Below are 24403 nucleotides of genomic sequence, written 5' to 3'. Positions count from 1 at the left end.
CAAACTGGTAGCCAGTGCAGCTCTTTCAAAATGGGTGTGATGTGCTCCCACCGGGCAGCTCCAGATAAAACCCTAGCTGCCGCATTTTGCACTAGCTGCAGTTTCCGGATGTTCTTCAAGGGCAGCCCCATGTAGAGCGCGTTACAGTAATCCAGCCTTGACGTGACTAAGGCATGGGTATGCAAGCACTTTGCTAAGCAAGCTCCTCGGTCTCCATCACAGCTTTTAGAAAGAATGTAAAATCTTGGCTTTTTGCCCAGGCATTTATTTGATTCTCTGTTGCTGCTCTTTGTACTCTGTATTGCTTTTATGCTTTTGTTTTAAATTTTTAATCAGATTTGTTTAATATTTTTAGCTTAATATTTTAATTGTCTTTTTTACAATCTTGTTTTTAAACTTTGCTGTAAACCGCCTTGGGATTGTTTTAATGAAAGGCGGTATAAAAATGTAACAATAAATAAAATAAGTAAATAAAATATCCGGATGCCAGGACACATCATCCCAGCCTCCAGAGCTCTGTGCTGCGTGGATTGTCTGGGAACGCGCTTTGCACTTCCAGCAGTATTTCCTTGCTTGTCTGGGAGGAAGGTGAGTTGGAGCAGCCTTCTACCCTCCCGGTCATGTGAATGGCTCCTATAGATGTTCAGGGAACACAGTGATTCTGCATACAAGTGTTCCCCCCTGCCATTAAAAACTATATGTTTCATGACATTTGAAATAAAATAACATTGGTCACTTTGTTAGTTTTAATATTGTCGTGGTGTGTTGTCATGTTGTTACATAGACTCCTCGTGTATTATCTTAAATTTGAGGCTCTTTTGGGTTAGGGCAGCATAATTAGAAATTGAACATGCAAATGTACACAAACCACTAAAATTAAACAATACAAGCTATTTGCAAACTGCAGTCCTAGCGTAGGCTCACACCACCTCGCCCCACTCTGGTACACCCATCTTGCCCAACCCCACCTGACGTCTACACATTTGCTTAGGAGCCTTCATGCTTAGTATCCAGTGTGCATAGGAGACATCTGCATGACTTGTATATCTCTCGGTGTTTCATGGACAGGAATCACACAGATGTGCCCAATGTGCATTTGATTCTGTGTGTGTAGACCTCTCTGCAACCATTCAATCCAACATATGAATGTCCAGGCAGACCAGCCCAATTCCAGTTCCCCACCACACAGATAAGCTGAACTTCTGTAAAGGACTGCACTTGCCTGTAAAGGACTGCAAATACTGGAAGTGTATCAGGTCTCAGCCAGCACTCCTAGTATTTTTGAGCAACGTTTTATTTGCTTTCCTGATGCAGCCCATCAGGAAAGCGAAAATACAGCTGCTAAAAAATACCAAGAAGTTATGTTCTCCTCCCCATTATTTAAGAGTGGCTAATGAACACCTCTTTCAGCTTGCTTCTTGACTGTCCTCACTGACATTTCTCCCCTGGTATTCAATTATACTCCCTTGAATGTCAGAGTAGAAAGCCTAGCCTGTTTCATTCTCTGCCTCATCTGACTTGTTCCTGTCTTGCTGCTACGCAACTCCCTGTTTTATCCTGATTTTATCATCCCTGTTTTATCCCTGTTTTATCCTGATCCTGATGCTCTAATTTTACTTTTCCTGATCCAGCTGCTGCTGCTTTGTTTGGATCTTGGTACAAAATATCTAGACATTTGACCACTGGCTTCTGGGTAGGCCCAAATCTGGAAACTAAGACCCTTTATTTATTTATTTTCAGTTTCAGTTTTTATTCAGTTTCAGTATTTGAGGAGGAGAGCTGATCTTGTGGTAGCAAGCATCAATTGTCTCCTTTGTGAAGCAAGGCCAACTCTCCTTTGCATTTGCATGGGAGACTGCATGTGTGAGCACTGTAAGATATTCCCCTCAGGGGATGGGTGTGCTCTGGGAAGAGCACCTGCATGCTTGCATGCAGAAGGTTCCAAGTTCCCTCCCTGGCATCTCCAGGTAGGGCTGAGCCTGAGAGAGACTCCTGCCTGCAACCTTGGAGAAGCCACTGCCAGTTTGTGCAGAGGAGAGCTGGTCGTGTGGCAGCAAGCATGACTTGTCCCTTTTGCGAAGCAGGGCCAACTCTCCTTTGCATTTGCATGGGAGACTGCATGTGTGAGCACTGTAAGATATTCCCCTCAGGGGATGGGTGTGCTCTGGGTAGAGCACCTGCATGCTTGCATGCAGAAGGTTCCAAGTTCCCTCCCTGGTATCTCCAAGATAGGGTGAGAGAGAGACCTACCTATAACCTTGGAGATGCTGCTGCCCGTTTGTGTAGACAATCCTGTGCTAGATGGACCAATGGTCTGACTCAGTAGAAGGCAGCTTCCTATGGAAGCAGTGTTGATGTCTAATATCTTGGCTTGGTTAGCCAGGTCATTTAGAACTGTCTCACTGAACTATGGACTACTTGTGAAGTGTACCAGTCTCATATGGGTTTGCATGTCGAAACAAGGTTTGAGTTCTGTCCTCCTGCGGGAGATAATATTTGTTCTATACAGCATAGAGCATACTAAGAAATGTAGATTTTGTGACTCTCTTACATTTTATTCATCTTTTGCATCACAGTGTAGCCTAATTCAGGAAAGGAGTCCTTTTCTGAGGTGTACATACATGCTGAATCACCTTTTCTCTGTCAAGGTACTCCGGTACAAAATGACCTTCAAGAATTTTATGCATTAATAGAGTTTGTAAACCCTGGAATACTTGGTCCTTTGTCTGCATACAAAAAAGTGTATGAGGAGCCTATTATCAGGTCACGAGAGCCTTCAGCAGCAAAGGTATGTCACTATTAAAACCTGAAATTGGAAACTCTGATTAGCTGTGAAAAATTAAGAAGCATACAGCCACTTCCTGTAGGCTGGCCTAAAAAGCATTAGGAATATGGATGTTTCAAAATGTATCATTCAGCACTCATGGCGCTTAACTGTTCTGCAACTGCTGCCAGCAAAATCTTGGTCATTCTGATAGGTGGGGTAGAGAGCACCTTTGCACAGAGACACACCTCCTGCAGGATGGATGGGAAGGAGCCATACGTCAGTAGGAGCGAGCAGGAACCATAATTCAGCACATGTTTTACATGCAGAAGATTCCATATTCTTCGGCATGATTCCCACCACACATTAAGGTCATCGAGAGAGGTCCCTCTCTGGATGCCTCCAACTCGTCTGGTGGTGACTCGGGAGTGGGCCTTCTCTGTAGTCGCTCCTGGGCTATGGAATACGCTCCCTATAGAACCGCTTAGAGCCTTTGGAGTCAGGCAGTATCGAAATCAAATAAATAATATCAGTCTCCAGCCAAAAGAGCTGGGAAAGTTCTCCTCTTGAGATCCTGGAGATTCGCTGCCAGTTAGAGTAAACAGTACTGGATTAAATGGACCAGTGGTCTGATGCAGTGTAAAGCAGCTTCCTATGCCAACTTTAATTTAACTTTTTAAAAAAATGACATCCCACCTTTCTTGCAGTTGCCAACCAAAGTAACTTACCACATGATATAAAAACAATGTATCCTCTCTAATAAAACGCTTGGTGTCCGTCCGTGGACAGACACCAAGCGTGTGTCCGTGCCTCCCTGCCCTGTTCTGTGCCTGCGCGAAGCGCAGGCGCAGAACAGGGCAAGGGAGACACGCTCGCCGGTACCCGGCAGCCATCTTGGGCGGCCAGAAGCGGCCGCCCCGAAGAAGCCGGGTAAGCGGCGGCGGGGGACACTGGCCGAGGAGGCGGCGGAGCCATGGCAGAGGCCTGGCCGCCACCGCTTACCCGGCTTCTTCGGGGCGGCCGCTTCTGGCCGCCCAAGATGGCCGCCGGACGAGGCGGCGGAGAAAACGATGCGGCGGTGGGCCCGGGCAGTGGTGGGCCCGCCCGGAGCCGCAGGCGGCGGTGGGTGGTGGGCCCGGCCGGAGCCGCGGGCGGCGGTAGGTGGCGGGCCCGGCCGGAGCCGCGGGCGGTGGTGGGTGGCGGGAGGGGGAATGGCGGCGGTGGTCTGGAGCGCACAGCTCCACTAGCGCCCGTTATCCAACGGGCTAAAAAACACTAGTACAAAATAAACAAGGTGGCTTATGTTAATATAGGCTCATACTGTATTTTCAAGATCCCTGTCAGTGTGGGCTGGGCTGCTATCAGGAGCGAGTGAAAGGTTTTGCATTCATTGTAACAGTGTCCTCAAGCACATGCTTTCCTCTCCCCATAGGAGTAAATTACAACACAACATGTATAGCAAAGCCTATTTCCCGACTCTTGCAACCAGATCTATAGCTGAGGTGGGGTAGGGGTGAGAGCAGGCCTGCTCCTCCCCGCAAATTTTCTCCCCCACCCAATTTTTTTTTGCAAACAAATAATTTTTAAATAACTGACTATTGCTTACACTTAGGACTGATGGGGACCAGATAAACTGCCCCCCCCTTACTTCCTTTGGTGCTCCCCCAAAACCTTTAGGCTGGCTACAGGCCTGCATTGCAATTCCAGGGTGTGTGTCCCAAGTTGCATTTCTTGATTATTCCAGAGTGATAAAAATCTTGGGAACTAGCTCGTGTATAGGTATAGAAAATCACAATTCAGCTGAACATGCTTGTATGAGTTAATCTGACCATCCATTTAATTGTTGTCTTAGGAAGAAATTGAACTAGGAGAGAAAAGGGCCGCGGAGCTTGGACGCCTGACTGCACTCTTCATTCTTAGAAGAACCCAAGAAATCATTAACAAATTCCTCCCTCCAAGAAAGGAGAGCATCCTTTTCTGCCGCCCAACAGCACTGCAGCTTGATCTCTATAGAAGACTGCTGAGCTCTCAGGTTGTTAGATCTTGCCTGCAAGGCAGTCTAGAAAACAGCCAGCACTTAATATGTATTGGAGCTTTGAAGAAACTTTGCAATCACCCCTGCCTCCTCTTCAAAATGATAAAGGTTTGTATATTGTGTTGTGTTTAAATGCAGATTCTTAGACAGTCCTTTTGAGGGGAAGATCTATAATTTAAAATATGTTGCATTACAGATTGAGTACAGATCACCTAAGACCTCCCTAGAAATTGCTTACTTCCAAAAGCAGGTCACTTTTTAAAATCTTCAAAAACGTCAGCTTTGAAAAGTGTGAAAATGAAATGCTAACCTTTTTATCAATTCAGTCCCCTACAGACTTTATTGTCTCAGCCTGTGTCTGCTCCCTGACTTAATCATTGTTTCTCCTTCCTGCCTCTCTCCCTCTCAAGTTAGTTACTAGAAGATGTCAAATGATATCAGTAGTATTTTATCTGCTGCTTTTACAATGGAATGTCACGGACTATATGCTGATGACACCCAAATCTATTTCTCCTTATCATCATCATCATCATCATCATCATCATCATCATCATCATCATCTGAAAATGGCATTCATTCCCTAAATGCCTGGCTACAGGCAGTAAGGGGCTGGATGAGGGATAAATTGAAGCTGAATCCAAGCAAGACAGAGGTGCTCATTGTGGGGGATCGGAATTTGAGGGATGAGTTAAATCTTCCTGTGCTGAATGGGGTTACATTCACCCAGAAGGAACTGGTATAAAGCTTGGAAGTGCTCTTGCATCCAGGCCTCATCCAGGTATCTCAGGTGGAGGCTATGGCCAGGATACTTTCCATCAACTTTGACTGATCCAACAGCTGCATCCATTCCTTGAAGACAACAATCTCAAAACTGATGCATCAGCTGGTAACCTCCAGTCTTGACGACTGCAGTGCACTCTATGTGGGGCTGCCTTTGTACATAGTTTGGAAACTTCAATTAGTCCAAAATGTGGCAGCCAGACTGGACTCTGGGGTAACCTGGAGAGACCATATTATGCCTGTTTTAAAGCAGTTGCACTGGCTGCCGATATGTTTCCGGGCAAAATACAAAGTTTAGTGCCCTGAACGGCTTGGGTCCAGGCTACCTTCTGTATGATCGCCATTGCATGTTGAGGTCATCTGGAGAGGTCCGTCTCCAGTTACCATCAGTGTGTCTGGTGGCATTGCTGGCCAATGGCCGTAATAAAACTGATGATGATGATGGTGGTGTCTGGTGGCGACTTGGAACCAGGCTTTCTCTGTAGATGCTCCTGGTCGATGGAATGCATTCCCGGCAGATATCTGTAATTTAGGCTCATTGTTGGCTTTTAAGAGAGCCCTAAAAACTTACTTGTTTGGCCTAGCCTTCTGAGGTTTTTAAATAGTTTTTAGTTATTTTAATTGGTTTTAAATGGTTCTGAATTGTTTTAAAATTGAAACTAACGACCACAATGAAGGTTTTAATGATATCACTTGAAGGCTAACCTTGCAGTACTCACTCTAAAGTAAAATACAAAATAGTGTATTGTAATGCTAGTAGCAAGTCCAAGTGGGCTTTTGGTCCCAGGTTCAATCCCTGGCATCTCCAGGTAGAGCTGGAAAAAACCCCATCTGAAACCCTGATGAGCCACTGCCAGTCAGTGTGTTTCTCAACCTTTTTGGAGTCAAGGACCGCTAAATTCGTCATGCAGAGTTTCAAGGACCGCTACATTTTTTGTGTGCAGTTTCTAGTCCCAGACCAGCAGTTAGCAAAAGGGTTTCAAGTTTATCTATTAGTACAGGCGTTCACAGGTGTTCACCACTCAAATGTCCTGATGGGCCAAAACTGACCGTGACTTGGCTCATGGGGGCCGAGGTCAATTTTTAGGGTGCTGATTATTAAAATAACACTTAATCAATCAAATAAATCAAAGTGAAATTAATGAAAATGAATTTAATCAATATTTAAATTTTGAAGTTCTGGCTCAAAAGGGGGAGGGAGGAAAGGATGAGACATCATGGCTCCCTGGCACCTGAGATTTGTCCAGTCCAGATTTAACATTACCATATTTTAAAAACAGGTTGCAGCCTTACACTCCATTCTTCCAATTCTGTCTTTTCTTACTCCTCATCTATCTATTTTGCATATAAACATGCAGGCAGGAACTTGTGTCCAGTTCCTGTATACATAATATCTTGCTTCTTAAATGCATAAACATAGTAATTTAATATTGCTTTTAAAATAGTACTCTCTCTTACACACACAGTACTCCCCCTCCAGCTTTCCTCCTCTCTTCATTTGGTAATCACTGCCCTTGCTCTCCTTAGCAAATGGGACAATGCATGTTTGCTACCATAAAACCAGCTTATCAACTTAATTGATAGGAAGCTTAAAACATGACATCTCATATCATACTGGAAGTCTGTAACCAAACATCATCCAAAAAACCTCCAAACAGTACACTCAGAACTAAAACACTCATTCCCTTGAAAAGGTAATGTTATGGTAATGAACTTTACACATCAATATGGCATCCACATTAGGAAAGTAAACCACAGGGAATGGGGTGGGAGATTTAACCCTTCATACCACACATTCATATATATCCAGGTTTTTACAACTGTAATGATTTTTAGGCAGAGGTTTAAGGGAGGGGGGGAGTACTATGTACTCACACATGAGTGGGAAGACTTTTAGTGGGTCTCTTCTTCATCCTTCTTTCCCTCCTTCTCTCTCCTCTATTCACCATTTCATACCTTGCTACACCCAGCCCCCACTCCATCCCCTTTCTCGTGATCTCTTTTTTCCACTGGTTTTCTCAGTTCACACACATTGCACTAGTTCTCTCTCCTGCCTGCATGTTTGCTTTTAAAAATCCCAGTTTATGTTAGCTTCATCCCCTTTTTGGTAAGTCAGTAGCTCACCCTAGCCACCCCTTTCTTCATCTCCCTCATCCCCCCCCCAACATTTTATTTCTCAGTTCACACAGATCATACTTGTTCTCTCCTGTATGCTTGCTTTTAAAAATCCCATTTTATTTGATCTTCATCCCCTTTTGTTGAGTCAGTACGTGATCAGCCCGCCCCTCACCCCCACCCCTTTCATTCTTCTTATCTTTCCCTTCTTTTTTCATTTGATCAGCACTGTTGCTTACTTTTGTTTGTTTTCTTATCTTTTGCCTGCCTGCCTGCCTTCCTCTGTTCCTCCTCTGTAGTAGTTCAGAACAGAGTTTATGCATGCAGAAGTTCAGAACAGAGTTTATGCATGCAGCACTCCAGCCAAGCCAAGCACTCCCTCTCACTCGCCCTGCTACCTGCCTCGTGTGTTTCACCAGCTGCATACCAGTGACATCACTCGCTCTCGCTATCTCCTCTCATCAAAGAGACTGGAGAGATTAGCTGGGAGTGAGAAAAGGCTGTCTGGGACTCCGGAGGAAGACAGAGCCCTGCAGCGAAGGCTGTCTGGTTAAAGATTAGCTCCAGGGAGCTAATCTCCAGGGTGTTAAAGGACTGGCATGCTTGAAAAGGAGGGGGTGTTAAAGGACTTGCACGGTCCGGCACTCAACCCCCTGGGGACCGGCAGCGGTCCGGGGACCAGCGGTTGAGAAACTGTGGTGTAGACAGTACTGAGCTAGATGGACCAATGGTCTGGTTCAGAACAAGGCAGCTTCCTAAAGACAGACACAAGATTGCACATTTGTGCTGTATTTGCCAAGGAGCTATTTATTTTTCAGTTATAAAATTAGCCCAGAGAGCCCTTGTGAGCATGGACAGAGGCTCTGTACTTTTAAAATCAGCTATATGAAAGTCAGAAATCAAAATGTACAGCTTTCACCAAAATTACATTTTTGTGGTTGGATAAGATTCACTTGTTGAATTTAGGCTGTGTCTTTTAAAAACTTAGAATCTTGCCATTTAAAAAATGTGTCATGGCTTACTAATTTGTATTTTACTTTAGAGTGAGTACTGCAAGGTTAGCCTTCAAGTGATATCTTATTAAAACCTTCATTGTGGTCGTTGGTTTCAAGTGGATGGTTTTTATCTTTTGGGCAACCCTGGTTAAAAGACATACAGCTGGTGTACATATTTTAGGAAAGGCAACAAAGTTATCATAGTTTGGAATATGGTCTCTTTTCATCAAGTAACGAGAGTCACTTGACTTTTCAAAATTCCTGTTTTTAATAGGAGAAAGAATGTGATTCCAGTTGTGAGCAAGAGAAACTGAACCTCTATGAGGGTTTGCTGGATATCTTTTCTCAAGAATATACTCCAGCTTCTTTCTCAGAGACTGACTCTGGGAAATTGAAGGTGCTGACAGAGCTGCTGGCAGCAATTCGGGAATACAGCCCTTCAGAAAGGTAGGAAAGAGATGTTGTTGGCTTTTCTTTTGATAGCAGTTGGATGTTGTGATTAAGTTGCTTTCTCTCAACTTATATAGCCTGGGTTCAGAAATTCCCTGTGCCCATGTTGCCCAGGGAAGGACATAAGTTCCTCTCATTCATGTCACAGAGAGCATTGAATTGAAGCAGTCACTCTCTCTCAGCCTAACCTCCTTCACAAGGCTGTTAGGAAAAGTGGGCGTGGGGGCCAGTTTTCCCTCTAACAGGGATTCCCAGATATTGTTGACTACAGCTCCCACACTCCCCAAGCAAAAGCCATTGCAGCTGGGAATTCTGGGAGTTGTGTACTCAGATTTCCTCGCTGAACTTCCTTTGGGTGGTTTCCTCTGATATTTTGCCACCTGGTTGTTAGTTCTGGCAATAGTTCCTAAAGTGTCCAGTTTTTGAAACCTGTTCTATAAAAATGGCCAACATCCAGCTGAACATGGGCATAGAATAATATTTCACATGCATAAGGGAGAAAGGAAGATTTTCACTGACCCCCATCCTCTCTGTGCTTCTCAAAACTATGACCCTGAAGGCTGAAGGACTCTTGGGGACAAATTTTCAGGAGGCACAGAAGGCTGCAAAGGGAAGGCTGCATCACCCCCACCCTGTTGCGTATGTGACTTTGGCCAATGATTTTATTGACTACTTGCTTATGACCGCTTTCCTAGTTAGTCATGTTAGAAAGGCATTTAGCCATTTCCAGTTGCCTTTTCATGAGTAAATATTTGAAAGAAGCTCCCTGCACTTTGCTAGCACTTCACCTTCTGCTCTTTAACAGCTCATCCCAAGAAGTCACTTGGTAATTTTATATTGTTCTCTCTATGCTGTTGTGACTGTATGTTCATCAGAATTAAATTGCATATTCAGTCTGCAGACTCCTAAATGAAATCGTTTCTGGTGGTTCTCAACCTGGGTTCCTCCAGAGGTTGCTGAACTACAACTCCCATCATTCCCAGCTACAATTTATTTTAACAATTTATTGTATCAATGTTGTATCAACATTGTAACAATTATTGTAACAATTCATTGTATCAGCAACCTCTGGAGGAACCCAGGTTAGGAACCACTGTTCTACATTGTCATATTATCCAGACACTTTATTATATATCATTTGTGTATTTTTTAAAAATTTTAATGTTTTTTGACATTTTGTATTTGAGAAAAAAGTGTCAGTTTATTCAGATTTATAGCTTGCTTTTCATTTATGTAACAGCCCTTCTCAAAATTAAATCCATTGTTTGGCTTTTGCTACTTTGCTACTCATGATGGTGGTGGCTTGCAATAATCCTCTAGTCATTCATGAAGTCCCATTCTAGCTTTTTTCATAGGGTTACCCTATTGATCCACAATAACTTCCTTCTAATTTGGTGTCATCTGCATATTCCCTTAACCTACTTTCCTTCCTCCAGTCACTAAAGAAAATACTGAATAAAATGTGTCCCCAGAGTGATCTATAAGGAACTACTAGTTTGCTTGGTTTTTTAAACATTAACTTTGCTAGCAAAATGATATATATAGAAACTTCTGAACTGCTATTATCAAGTTGAACAGTTAAACATTTGGGTTCAGTTGCACTTGAGGTTAAGTAGTAGTTTTTTAACTCTTTGGTTCAGATGCTAACTTTAAAAAGTGATTTTTGTAACTCATTCAGACTCTTGGAATGGTTTAAATGCATTTAATCCGAAATAATATGAAAAGCTTTTAACTGACATAACTCTCTATGTAATTTTTAAATCTATTTTACTGTTGATATTTTAAATGAATTTTACAAAAAAAACACGTACAATGGGGGGGGACTTCAAAACAATAAAACAAAAATCATACAATTGAAAACTGAGTGCCTGATTACTCAGCTAAAACTTGCAACTAGTTTTTTGCATTTAAGGGTTCAGGTCAGGTTCTAGGCATCCAAGGGACATTTGGTTTCAGGGGTGTAACTGTAATTGGGTGGATATGTTCAAAGAACATGAGCTGCCCTCTCCATGAAAAGGGGCCACTGAGGGCCTCTCACCTGCTTCCCCACCCAAGATTACCAGCTGTCTCTTGCCCCTGGGTTTGTCTCCTGCTCACCTATCATCTCCATGGTGGCTCCATTAAGCCCACTCTAATCCGCCAATCTCAGTAGCCACTGTTGTGCTACTTGGTTCTGTCAGCCAGCTGCAGTGTAGTATAATGACATCACAGCCTAGTGAGGAATCTGTGGGGGACGTAGGCAAATGAGTAGGGGGAGTGGGGTGGCAGTGACGCTCCAATTGAAACACAGGCTGACACCAGTGTTGCTACACCACTGCTTGGTTTGAGTTCAGTTCTGCTGAAAAGTGTCTCTCAGAACCAGTGAGTAGTAGTAGTCAGGAACTTCAACCAATCCCAAATCTAAAAACTGGTTCTGAGAGACGCTTTTCAGCAGAACTGAACTAGCAGGAGGAGGAGGAGGAGGAGGAGTTGTGTTCCTGCCAGTGTTTCTTTCATTAGTGCCAAACCAACCTCCTGAAGCACAACAGTGAGGTAATCTGAGATTATATTTTTGGAGGTTTATCTTCAAAAAACATAAATTTCTCTATTAGCCACTAACACATTATTTATATTCTGGATTGACAGAGTTGTGGTGGTATCAAATTACACCCAGACATTGAATATACTACAAGAGGTGTGCAAACGCTATGGATATTCCTATACAAGACTTGATGGCAACACTCCCGTTGCTCAAAGGCAGCAGATCGTTGATGGTTTTAACAGTAAATTCGGCCCAGCGTTTATCTTTCTTCTCAGCTCCAAGGCTGGCGGTGTAGGCCTGAACCTTGTTGGAGCATCCCATTTAATCCTATATGATATTGACTGGAATCCAGCCACAGATATTCAGGTTTGTTGCCCTTGTTTCGTATTGGGACTAAAAAATGCGTTGAGCATGGATAATTTATTGATGTGTAGCTGCAGTCTCTTAATGATACCAATCCTTTGTTCAAGGATTCATTCAGATCAGAGGTTGCCATTTTGTATGCAGGTTTGTGCCCTGGGCAAGCTGATTGTTTTTACTAAAGATGAATCCAAATGTGATGGGTCTTTTCTGCCAAAAGAATTCACTTTATACCCCTCATAGGAAATGTCAAATGTGATGCTCAAAGTCACTTCAGATTGGTGCACTGCTTCCTGCTTAGGGAGAATGGGAATCAGTTTAAAAATTGGAGGATGTAACACCCTCCCCTTTCTTGCATCATTTTAAGCTGGCTAGAGCAAGAGAAGTTATAGCTGTTTATGCAGATCAGGGGTGTAGCAAGCTGGGCAGTAACCCATGGACAGGCTGTCACTGTTGCATTTCTCTCCTGCTCTGCACTACCAACATTTCTCCCTCCTTCCCCCAGTGGCAGCATTTCTCCCACTTGCTGAGTCTTGCTGATGCCTTGTTCCTTCCTCCTGCCGCCACTGGAGGCCAAGCATGCAGGTGCATGCTGGGAAGGAGAGCACAGGGGCCCTTTTGCTCTCTTCAGCATGCAAAAGCCTGCTTCATGCCAGCTGGGTGCATGTGCTTTGTGGGCTGGAGACAGCGAGGGGGCTGCTGCGCTTTCTTTCCCAGCGTGAACCTCTGTGCCTGGCATCTGGCAGAAGAGGAAGGGAAGCATGGAGTGGGGGAAGGAACAAGGCGGCAGTGTGGAGGGGGAAAGAGATGCTGCTGCGGCTGCAATAGTGTGTGTGTGTGAGAGAGAGAGAGGGGGGGAGAAATGCAGGCAGGGTAGTGGGGCGGTGAGGGGCATCTTGGGGGACAAAGAGGAGCATCCTGGAGCAGGGTGGTGAGGCCATTGATACATCTAGCTCACTATTGTCTACACGGACCGGCAGCAGCTCTCCAAGGTTTCAGGCAGGAGTTTCTCCCAGCCCTACCTGAGGATGCCAGGGAGTGAACCTGGGACTTTCTACATGCAAGCATGCAGATGCTCTTCCACTGGACTATGGCCCCATCCCCTAAGGGGAGTATCTTACAGTGCTCACATGTAGTTGCCCATCCAAATACAAATCACAGTGGACCCTGCTTAGCAAAAGGGGCCATTCATTCTCGCTACCACAAGACCATCCCTCCTCCCATATCAACAACATTAGAATTTCTCCACGGCAAAATTAGCGCTGCTGTTTATTTCTATGGATTTGAAGCCAAAGATCTCCTTTCGTTTGGGCATGCCCAGCTGGACATTTATTTATTTGCTCCATGGATATGAGATCCTCCTGTGTGCCATATTACAAACTGCTTTTGACAATCCCACCAATTTCAGCATTAGTTTGTTAAGAACATAAGAAGAGGAGCCCGGCTGGATCAGACCAAAGGTCCGTCTGTTTCAGCCTCCTGTTCCCTGCAGTAGCCAATCAAATGTTTCAGGGAGTCCCACAAGCGGTGCATAAAGGCAATAGCCCTCCCCTGCTATTGGCCCCCAGCAACTGAGATTTAATGGCATGCTGCCTCTGAAGATGAAGACTCTGTTTAGCCATCCTGGCTGATAGACATTGATAGCTCTTTGTGGCATGGGGCACAGGACATGGATGCTCTTTAAGAAACCAGCCAGTGCCCCCTTGGGTGCATAAAACCTGTTTGATCTGGGCCACAGTTTGCTAGGTTGCCAGCTGGATTTTCTCCTTGTTTCTTCTCCTTTGGTCCTCCAGTCATGCTAGCAGGAACACTTGTCTAAGGACACCTGGGTGCTTTCAGTGAATTTGCACGGATGTTACCAAGCAGAATCAAATGGACAGTCACAGAGCCTGCTGTAGGGAAAAGCAGTAAAACGATGTTACTGCTAGCAGTGGATATTGGCTAGGATCCAGAAGACTGTGTAACTGCTTCTACACCCCCAAGGGTGGATGCTGGCCTTCTGTTTCTCTGACAGCACAGCCTTATGCCACACAGTGAACGGCTTTTGAAACTGAGAGGATCTCAACTGAAGGAACTTCAAATAGGTTTAAAAAAATTTTTTTTTTTCCAGGGCAAGATCAAGCCAAGCTATGTTAGGCTTAAAAGGCCCCACAGTATTACCAAAAAAACCCCCCACACAACCCTAACAAAAAGGACAATGAAAAGAGAAATAATAAAGCTTTATTTTTACTTGCTAAATATCCAGCAAAAAACTAATAATCAAGCAAAATGTTATCTTGTAATGAGCCTATTTGCATTAGAAATGAAAATACATTATGTAAAGTTTGAAATTTAGTCCTTATTTTAATTCAGAGGACCCTCATAATAAGCATGTCCTAAGGTGTAGCTTACTTAGCTTGTGCCTAAATCTGTGTTTGTGTGTGTGTATGTGTGTGCATACATCTATACATTCATACATATACCCATATCGTAAAATAATATACAATGGCTGACGTGACAGGTAGCCCTATGGCGGCATTAGAGACGCACCAGGACTGCTGTGCAAATTGAAAGGCAGCCCTGGCGAAGTAGCTCGACGGGGCTGTTGCACAACAACTTAAAGCTGCTTCTGGCCAGTTGCGCAGTGCTACTTCCATTGTTTCCAGCTGAAGTAGTACTGCATGATTGCCAGGAAGCAGCTTTAAGTCATTCCGCAGCTATCTTGTTACGCTAGACTGCCGGGATTGTCTTTCAAGTTACAGAGCAGCCCTGGTGGGTCCCTGATGTACGGCTGCCCATCATGTCAGCCAACATTTCCATCTTTAAGCTCACATCTTCTATTGTCTCAAGTTAATGAAATAACTGCAGTCTGCCTATTACAATAAATAAGAACATAAGAACAGCCCTGCTGGATCAGGCCCAAGAATGCCCATCTAGTCCAGCATCCTGTTTCACACAGTGGCCCACCAGATGCCGCTGGAAGCCACAGGCAGGAGTTGAGGGCATGCCCTCTCTCCTGCTGTTACTCCCTGCAACTGGTACTCAGAGGCATCCTGCCTTTGAGGCTGGAGGTGGCCAATAGTCCTCCGACTATCCAAATAGTCATGTCTGAAGAGAGATGTGGTTTTCATTGCCTGTAAGCAAAGAAGACCACTTTTTCTTTCTTTTTGCACATGGGTGTACCATTCAAAACTCACGTCTCTGGGCGGTTTACAATAAAACAACACAGATTAAAAACAAAGTTAAAACATTAAAACAGTTTAAAGCAATGATATATTTTATAAATTTAATTAAAAGCCTGGGTGAATAAATATATCTGAATGACCCTTTTAAAGGCTGTCAGAGATGGGGAGGTGCTTATTTCAACAGGGAGGTGCTTATTTCAACATTTCAAAACCTTGGGGCGGCAATGGAGAAGGCCTAAAGCTTTACACTTGTATGTTTTCCTGCCTTCTAATACTCTTATATTTCCACCGCCTCGGCATATTCATACACGTCTTCCATTCCAAGACCGATGGTACTGTTGGAGCTCTTGAACACTTAGGGTAGAAATTCTCATGGCCACTGAAATGGGCTTCAAAAGAAGATCTTTGACTTCTCATTCTCTTTCAGGCAATGGCCAGGGTGTGGAGAGATGGACAGAGGCGTACAGTGCATATCTACAGACTGCTGACTACAGGTCTTCCATATTACAATTGTAAACTCTTTTCAAATGTCCCTCGCTCTCCCCCCCACCCCCTGCAGCTCGCTCGCTCGCTCTTCCCACGCAGCTTGCTCGCTCGCTCGCTCTTCCCCCGCAGCTTGCTCGCTCGCTCTTCCCCCGCAGCTTGCTTGCTCGCTCTTCCCCCGCAGCTCGCTCGCTCTCTCTCCCCCCGCAGCTCGCTTGCTCGCTCTCCCCCCGCAGCTCGCTTGCTCGCTCTCCCCCCGCAGCTCGTTCCCTCTCTCTCTCCCCGCAGCTCTCGCTTGCTCTCCCCCCACAGCTTGCTCACTCTCCCCCCTGCATCTCGCTCGCTCGCTCTCCCCCCGCATCTCACTCACTCTCCCCCCACCGCTCGCTCGCTTGCTCTCCCCCTGCTGTCTCCCAGCAGCACGCTCGCTTGCTCTCCCCTGCTGCTCCGCCCTCTCCCCCTGAAGCTCGCTCGCTTGCTCTCCTCCCCGCAGCTCGCTTGCTATCTCTAACCCCCGCAGCTCGCTTGCTCTCCCCCTGCAGCTCGCTCACTCGCTCGCTCTCCCCCTGCTGTCTCCCCCACAGCACGCTCGATCACTCTCCCCCTGCAGCTCACACGCTTGCTCTCCCCCCGCAGCTCACTCGTTCTCCCCCTGCAGTCTCCCCCCTGCAGCTCACTTGCTTGCTCTCCCCCTGCAGCTCACTTGCTTGCTTGCTCTCCCCCCCCGCAGCTCACTTGCTTGCTCACTCTCCCCCCGCAGCTCACTCGCTCGCTCTCCTCCCGCAGCTCTCGCTCTCTCCCCCCAGCTCGCTTGCTCACTCTCCCCCCCATAGCTCTCCCCATTGGGCGGGCCAGGGCCAGGCCATTCCACCGCCGCCTCCCACCTCCTCCTCCCGGCTGGTAGGGCTTTGCCTGGTGTCTGCCCACCTCCTCTCCACCATTATTTCTCCCCCCCTGTCAAGGTCTTGACCGGACTTGGCTGCATGCTGTCGACATATAGTTTGACGAATGTTGTTTTTCAGCAGTGAGTAGCCGACTGACAACGTGATTTATGGTGCAAGCCACGAGAGCTCCATCTGGCAGGGATTTAAGGCTTATCAGCCCTCTGCAAGAGGCGTTTGCTTTTCCTAATAGTCTCCAATTGATCCCTGCGTCTCGTGACACGCCGCTGTTGGGGGGTCAGCGGGGGTTGGTTACATAGTTCTTCCGATTGGTCTTTCACGATTTCTGCTGCCTCAGGTTGTTGTGCCTGCTCAGAGTCATTATCCACAGCTGTTTCATGAACACTGACAGCCGGGCTCTGCCCCTCAGACACTCCTGCATCGCCTGGAAAGTTGACAGCTTCCCCTTCCTCCTCGCTGTCAGAGATCGAGGGCGTGACACTGCCACTGGCTCCTCTTCCTGGCCGGTGGGGCTTCTCCTGCTGTCCACCCACCTCTTCTGGCTGGAAGGACTTCGCCTGCGGGCCCTCCATCTCTGCCTCCTGGCTGCCGCCATTATTTCTCTCTGCTTCAGTGCTGGAACTCTTGCATGCTCTAGAGCAGTGATTCTCAAACTTGGGTCCTCAGGTGTTATTGGACTTCAACTCCCATAATCCCCAACCAAAGGCCACTGAGGCTGGGGATTATGGGAGTTGAAGTCAAATAACAACTGAGGACCCAAGTTTGAGAATCACTGCTCTAGAGCATCTGTGCGTTAGTACTTGATTGCTCCCCTCACCTCAGAGATCTCCCCACCCTCACCTGAGCTGCACTCCTGCTCCTCCCCCATCCCGTTGCTTCCACCACCCCCTCACCCTTCTTGGTTGTGGCTGCAGCATTGCTGCCACCTATTGGCCAAGCTGCAGTCCCCCTCACCCAAGCCCAGCTCCTGCTCCTCCCCCCAGGAGCAGCAGTAGTAGTTGACCGGGCTGTTCCTCGCTGCTACCACCACCATGGCTGCTCATTCCCCTCAGGCCGCTGACAGGCCCAGGCCCATCCCTTGCCTGCCTGCCTCCCTCTGACAATCGCCTCGGTAGCCCCAAACAGCAGCAGTGGTTGCCTGGGCCCTTCCTTGCTGCCAGTGCCGCCATGGCCACTCATTCCCCTCAAGCTGCTGACAGGCTCAGGCCCGTCCCTTGCCCTTCCTTCTGTCTCTCTTCCCCCTCCCTTCTTTTTCTCTTTCTCTCTCCTCCACTCGCTCTTCCCCACTCTTTCCTCCCCCTCTCTTCATGTTTTTTTCTCTCCCTCCCTCCCTAACAGATTTTGTTCATCTTGTTTCCTCATTTAATTCACACAATGGCATCCTGGCTCCTCTCTCACTCACGACCCGTCTTTTTGCAGGCCCTTGCCTGCTGTCCTTTTATATATAGATATATTCCTCTCCTCTGCAATCAAGAACATCTTCCAACCAGTAACATTTGCATTCCGACATTAACCATCATAGGCTCCTCCTTCTTATCTGCATAGGGAATCCCCACTGCCCAATCACCACAGTGCCAAAGGATCCTTCCGCCCTATCTGCATATGGAATCCCCACTGCCCAGTCAGGTGCTTCTGCTTGCAAACTCTGTCAGCCAATCGCCTCCTTTCTACCACGTCCCCATGCATGGCCCGTCTTGGAGAATCCTCTATAATAAAGCCCTAAGTGAGTGTCCGTGCCTTTGGAACGTTGGGGATCTGCGTCCCTGTCTCCCTGGGCTGTTCTGGGCCTGCGCTTCGCAGTCCGAGGGAGACACAACCGCCGACACCAGGCGGCCATGCTGGCCGGGTCTCTTGCTGCCGCGTCTGGGAAGGGAAGGGAAAGACGTCTGGGAAGGGAAGGGAAAAGAGGGAGGAAAGGGATAAAAGTAAAGCGGTGTGTCCGCGTCTCCCCCCCTCCCCGCTGGGTCCTTGGGGTGGCGGCGGCGGCTCAGCGGACCCAACCCGTGTTGGCAAGGGCGGCGTCAGCAGCAGCAGACCCAGGAAGCGGGAGACAAAAGGCAGGCGAGAAGAGGCAGGAGGAGGAAGAGGTGGGGGGCGCCTCCCTGCTGTGAGCCCAGGCAGCGGGCAGGAAATTGGGGCCAGGTGGCGGCAGCAGCGTCGTCGTTGGGCGGCTTCCTCCCTCCCTTCCACGAGACGCCACGTGCACGTCTGGATGGGTGTGGATGTGTGTACGAGGAGGAGGGCTGCGCACGGTGGTGGTGGTGGGTGGACCTAGGGGAGGGGAGCGCGTGCGTGCGGGGGGGGGTCTTTCCCTTCCCGCCTCCTCCTCCGCAGCTGGTTGGGTCGGGATGGGAGAAGTGGCGGCAGCGGCGGCGGGGCTGCGAGAGAGGCTGGCAGGAGCAGCAGCTCCTCCGGGGGGCGCCTGATTGGGCGCCGTGGTCATGTGCGGCCTGCTCTGACCTCAAGGGAAGCCGGAGGAGCAGATTGCGGGGGGTGGACCCGGCACTGGGCGGGGCAGCAGCTCAGCGAGGTGGCTGCGGTGCTTTGCTGCTGCTGGAGAGCCCCGCGGCTGAGCCCGGAGGTGCCTCTTCCCGCCCGCCCGCCAGGCCTGGCAGTGCGCTTCTTCACCCTCCCCCGGGAATCTCCTCCAGCATGAACAGGAAAGGAAAGGAAAGGAAAGAAAGAAAGAAAGAAAGAATAGTGACAGACAGACAGCAAGAGAGAAAACAAGAAATGAGGGAGGGAGACAGAACAATAGATAAAAGGGGGGGGAAAGACAGAAGGGAAAGAAAAGAACAAAATAAACAAAGAGGGAGGAAGGGAAAATAAGAGAGAGAAAAGTAAAGAACAAAGGAGGGGGGAACCACCAGCCCCAAAGAGCACGCCAATTATAGAAAGAAAAGAGGAAAAGACAAAGAGAAGAATAAAAATTTTTAAAAAGAGAGAGAGAGGGAAAAGGAGAGCGAGAAAAGGAAGGAAAGGAAAGAAATGAAGAGCAATAGAAAGAAAAAAGAAACAAAAAAAGGGGGGCAAGAGAAAGGAAGAAGGAAGAAAGGGGGATAAAAAAACCTAGCGCCCATTATTATAACGGGCTTAAAAATACTAGTTAATAATATAGATGCTTTTGTTTCCAATGCAGGCACAATAGAAGAGAAAATCTATCAGAGGCAGATCAGTAAGCAAAGTCTTTCTGGGGCAGTTGTTGATTTTTCCAAGGGATCTGAACACATCCGCTTTTCTGTTGAAGAACTTAGAAATCTCTTTATACTGCATGAAGATTCCAACTGTCTTACCCATGATCTGTTGGAGTGTACATGTATGGGAAAGAAAGATGATCATGGTGAATTTTCTTTATTTGTTATTCTTAGAGCCTTAAAACATGGCATACAATTCTGTTCTAATGACACTTTTTGTTTTGATCTAATTTTAAAAAATTGGGATTGATAGATTTCAATAGCATTTAGTTTTATATGCAATCTTACTATTGGAATAACAATGTTCCACTTTTCATGGGGCTTGGTTTTAATAACAATAAATTAATATTAAATTAATATTAATTAATTAATATTAATTAATTAATATTAATAATCTGGTTTTAATAATAATTACAAGTCATGATTTGGGCGCCGTTGAGCATTTTTAAATGGGAGCGATTTAACCCTTGGTGGGAAATGGGGTCAGTTCTACCCCATTTGAGAAGTGTTCTGCAACTTCATCTTCCAGGTTAGGATCAACCATCTACAGACATAATGCATGCCCTGTGGTGTTTCGTTCACCACTGCCTCATAATATTGTCTAAAAGTGCTCTTCTTATGAATATGGATATTGGGGTATTGACAACCACATTGGACTCCATGTTAATTAAAAGAACCAGGCACTTAGGATGCTAGGAGTCAAAGTGACCCTGCAACATGCTGTAGAAGTACTGTAAGCATGCTTCATGTCCATGGATTCTTAGACCAGAACCTGTTCTTTCCATGTCTTGTGGGAAAAAATCATAGAAGCTGAACACTCAAGATTTTTCCTAGATTCCTAATGGAATAGGTGATCACTCTTCTTAAACATATCTATAAATGGTTTGGGGGTATATTGTACCACAAGGAGTTTACAAATGTATCAATCCAGTATTGGGGTAACAAGTTATCCAAACACTTTAAAAACCTGGGGGCTGTATTAAACATGACATTAACTGTATAGTAAAACAAAACAGCATCTTATTTGCTATTTAAATGTTTATGGGAAGGAGTAAAGAAACAAACAAGGCTCCGGGGTACATGTCACCCCATACTGTTATTGGCATTACTAGTACAGTGAAGATAGTGGCCGCATTCACACGTAACATGAAATCGGAGGTTGGCGAACTTGTGGTTTCCATTTTAAACTGTAAATCACATCGCAGGCATTCATTCAAGTGCAGTCTGGCAGCTTCCGGTTCCAGGAGAGGCGAGCCTCTCCCTGCTGCTTGGCCACTGAGGCCAATCCCAGCAAGCTCCATGCCCAGACTGTGGGCAAAGCATCAGGATGTCAGCAGTGTGGCCGCGTTTGGCCACAAGCTTGAAGGGGGCAGGCCGAGCACAGTCGTACATTTTCGAAGCAGTCCACCCATCCTCAGCATAGAAAGGGCATTTAAATCCTTTTAAATGCCATGCCATGCCAGCCTTTCTTCTGACAGCAATTATTGTTGTTGTTGTTGTTAATTCAATTTCTATACCGCCCTTCCAAAAATGGCTCAGGGTGGTTTACACAGAGAAATAATAAATAAATAAGATGGCTCCCTGTCCCCAAAGGGCTCACATTCTAAAAAAAACACCAAGATAGACACCAGCAACAGTTACTGGAGGTACTGTGCTGGGGGTGGATAGGGCCAGTTACTCTCCCCCTGCTAAATAAAGAGAATCACCACAGTAAAAGGTGCCTCTTTGCCCAGTTAGCAATGGTACCACTTCCCTCCTTAGAGCCCTGAACCAAAATAGTCCCACACAAGCATGTGACTTATTTGGCGAGCCAAACCACAGGTCACTTTCACCATGAAACTGTGGTTGCACACATTCGGATGTAATGGAGTTCCAACCTCTGGCCCATTTAACTCCAGGTTCGCATTACGTCTGAATTCAGCCATTGTGCGTTTAACCTTTATACTCATTTCCTATATGACATGGAAGAAACAGGTTTTGGTCTAAACATCTACAGACATAAAACATGCTTACAGTATTACCACAGCATTTTGTGGGGTCTCTTTGACTCCTAGCAGCGTAAGTGCACAGTACTTTCCCCATGCAAGCCAATAAGGGTTGTCGATACCCCATCATCCATATTAATAGGATACTTAGACAATATTATGACACTTTTAGATTATTAGACCCTTTTTGACTAAGATCCAGTAGAATACTGGACAGACAATATTATACTCTTTTAGACAATATTGTGAGGGGATGGTGGATGAAACCTCACAGGGCACTTAACCTCATTAAGTTTTATCCTAACCTGGAAGATGGAGTTGCAGAATACCAAACACAAGATCCCCTCCCCACTTCCCAAATGGGGTACGATCCATCCCACTGTCTACCTAGGGTTAAGCGTCCAGCCCGTAGCAAGAGAAGTCATTGAGAAGAATGGCATGAGTGATGGCCTGATGGAGGCGGTGAAAGAGCGCCTAGCATTGCTACTTGCCCACTTGTGCCATGACTGCAGGCATATCCAGCAGCAGTGCTTTCTGCTTTCCTCCATCCCAGCCAACCAGCTACAAAAGCCGAAGCCCGCACAGTCTATTTGCTGCTTGTTCTGCCAGAGCAACAGAGTGCAAGATATTAGCAGAGTTAAGAAATCAGCCAGCCACACAGAGCCAAGAGTTTCTTTAGTGGTATAAACAATTGCATACAGTACTGTACAGTACAACATGGTGCTGAGAACAGGGAGAAGATGTTAAAAGAAGTTGGGAAATCACATGAGTTGAAGCAGAACACAGAAATGCCAAACAATCCCAACTAGTAGATAACCTATAAAGCTCCAGCCAACTGACAGTGCTAGGTTACAACTCCACCTGCTGGCTGGAGGAGTTTTTAATGTTCCTGACTCTAGCATTATAGATTTAAGTTCAGTCACATGCCATTGCTTTTCTAACAGAGGACCATCCTAATTATTGGGAAAAGTCACTATCACTGCCTGGGGGGTGGGGGGCATGCATAGTCTGCCATCTTTCATAGATCTTGAGCAGATAGGGATAAATTAAGGAGTCTGTCCTGTTACTGTTCATCTCCACTTCTGAATATTTCTGTTGTTCTTTGTCCAGAATTCTTATTTTGACAATTGATGTTCTTCACTTAATTTTCTTTCTGATTATTTCTTTCAGGTCCTTCAGAAAAGCTTTCTGTTCAACGAGATTGCCAGCTTGGCCAAAGTAATGGGAAATCTGTCTCCAAAAAGACCCTCTCCATGTCACAGTTGATGCAGTGGAAACACTTCTCTGGGAAGCATGAGAATCTTCCTGATCCCTTCCTTGAAAGAATAAAAGAAAATATTACATTCATTTTCCAAAATATGACCAGTTGAGTGATGTCACCTAAGCAGGGCAAGTTATTTTGTCCCTGGCCACAATATACTTTTGTTCACTAGTTCCCATCTTCTTCATGTAAAAGGAAGTAATACAATTGTTTGGAGAACTATAGTCTACGTAGTAAGGATAACATTGTATTATTTTTTCATCTTGAAAATAAATTTATGGCTGAGGTGGGGAAAATACCTTGTTTGGTATCACTTATGCTAACAGGCAACACAAACTTATAACATCTTACATTTGAAGCTTAAATTCCTGAGAGCTTCCTTTTCATCATGACCAGAAAAGATGTACAGACAATCCTGTTTTCTCCAGCAATAAACTTGCATTAGGTGCTCACTACTAACAGCTCTTCCCTCAAGGCTGTGCTTCTGTTTTGGGGTTATTACATTTTCCAAGCACCAAGAGTGCATTATCTTGTACACAGGCGAGCGTAATGTTCTCTCTCAGATAGCATATTACTATTGTGATGCTGCTTAGCACCAGTGTGCAATGCTCTGCCATTGCAAATAATGGCCATAGTGTTGTGCAAGTGCGAGTGCACAGTTTTAAGTATTAGTGCAAGAGCACTCTTGCACAACACTGCTGGCATTCTTTTAGAGTCCCGTGCTATGCTGCATGTCATGTCAGCCAGTGGTTCCTTGTTCCCATGCTGTACAACCTCTAGTGCTTAAGAGTTAATAGTACATAATTTGCCACTTCCATCCATAAGTTGTGGTGCAGTGATTAGTCATAATAATTGCTCTCAGCTTGTGTTCTTGGGTCTGGGGTCAAACTCCAACTTCTTCCACAATGGTGCCTTTAAGAATATTTTAGGAGAGAAGACAATAATGCAGTGAAGACCATATGGTTTGATAAATAAGGTTCTAGGCTCAGTTCCCGGTATCTCCATTTAAAGAATCTCAGGTTGTGGAAACATCCTTGCCTGATATCTGGCTGAGCCAGATAGTCAGAGAGTCTGGAGCAATGGTCTGATTCAGGGGTGAGCACCTCAAGTGCTTTGATGGACCAGAACCAACCATTACATGGTGTGTGAGCGCCAAGGTCAATTTCCAGTGCATTGTCACATTAAAATTGATGAGCAATGTTAATGAAAGCAATTATTTGCTGCCTGTAGATCTTTCCCCCTCATCAAGGGACCTACAGTTTTGACCAAGGATAGTGGCCAGAAAATAGGCCCTGTCCAGTGTTCCCTCTGTTTTTCCCCATCAGTGAGCAGAATGAGTTTTGTTCTAGGTGGCAGTATCAAGGCAGTGTGTGCACATGTGTCACGATAGATAT

The 24403-nt window shown here is 46.0% G+C and overlaps 1 protein-coding gene across 9 annotated transcripts in view; it reads left to right on the top strand.

Annotated features, from left to right (window-relative positions):
• RAD54B (RAD54 homolog B) overlaps positions 1-23470 on the top strand; it is an 80686-nt gene extending 57216 nt beyond the window's left edge. For 7 of the 9 annotated variants that reach the window (XM_053243031.1, XM_053243030.1, XM_053243025.1 and 4 more), the window contains 7 exons: positions 2649-2788; positions 4617-4907; positions 8964-9136; positions 11765-12026; positions 15612-15696; positions 19709-19909; positions 22919-23470. In XM_053243031.1, coding sequence (XP_053099006.1) covers positions 2649-2788; positions 4617-4907; positions 8964-9136; positions 11765-12026; positions 15612-15696; positions 19709-19909; positions 22919-23118 — 1352 coding nt within the window. In that variant the 3' untranslated portion in view covers positions 23119-23470. The remainder of the gene's footprint in view (positions 1-2648; positions 2789-4616; positions 4908-8963; positions 9137-11764; positions 12027-15611; positions 15697-19708; positions 19910-22918) is intronic. The other 2 variants (XM_053243026.1, XM_053243032.1) reach the window with 1 other exon arrangement.
• The last annotated feature ends 933 nt before the right edge of the window (positions 23471-24403 follow it).

Source organism: Hemicordylus capensis, chromosome 4 (genome assembly GCF_027244095.1).
Source record: "Hemicordylus capensis ecotype Gifberg chromosome 4, rHemCap1.1.pri, whole genome shotgun sequence".
Lineage (NCBI taxonomy): Eukaryota > Metazoa > Chordata > Lepidosauria > Squamata > Cordylidae > Hemicordylus > Hemicordylus capensis.
The sequence above is the reverse complement of the archived record's forward strand: the minus strand, read 5'-3'. Positions and strand labels throughout refer to the sequence as shown.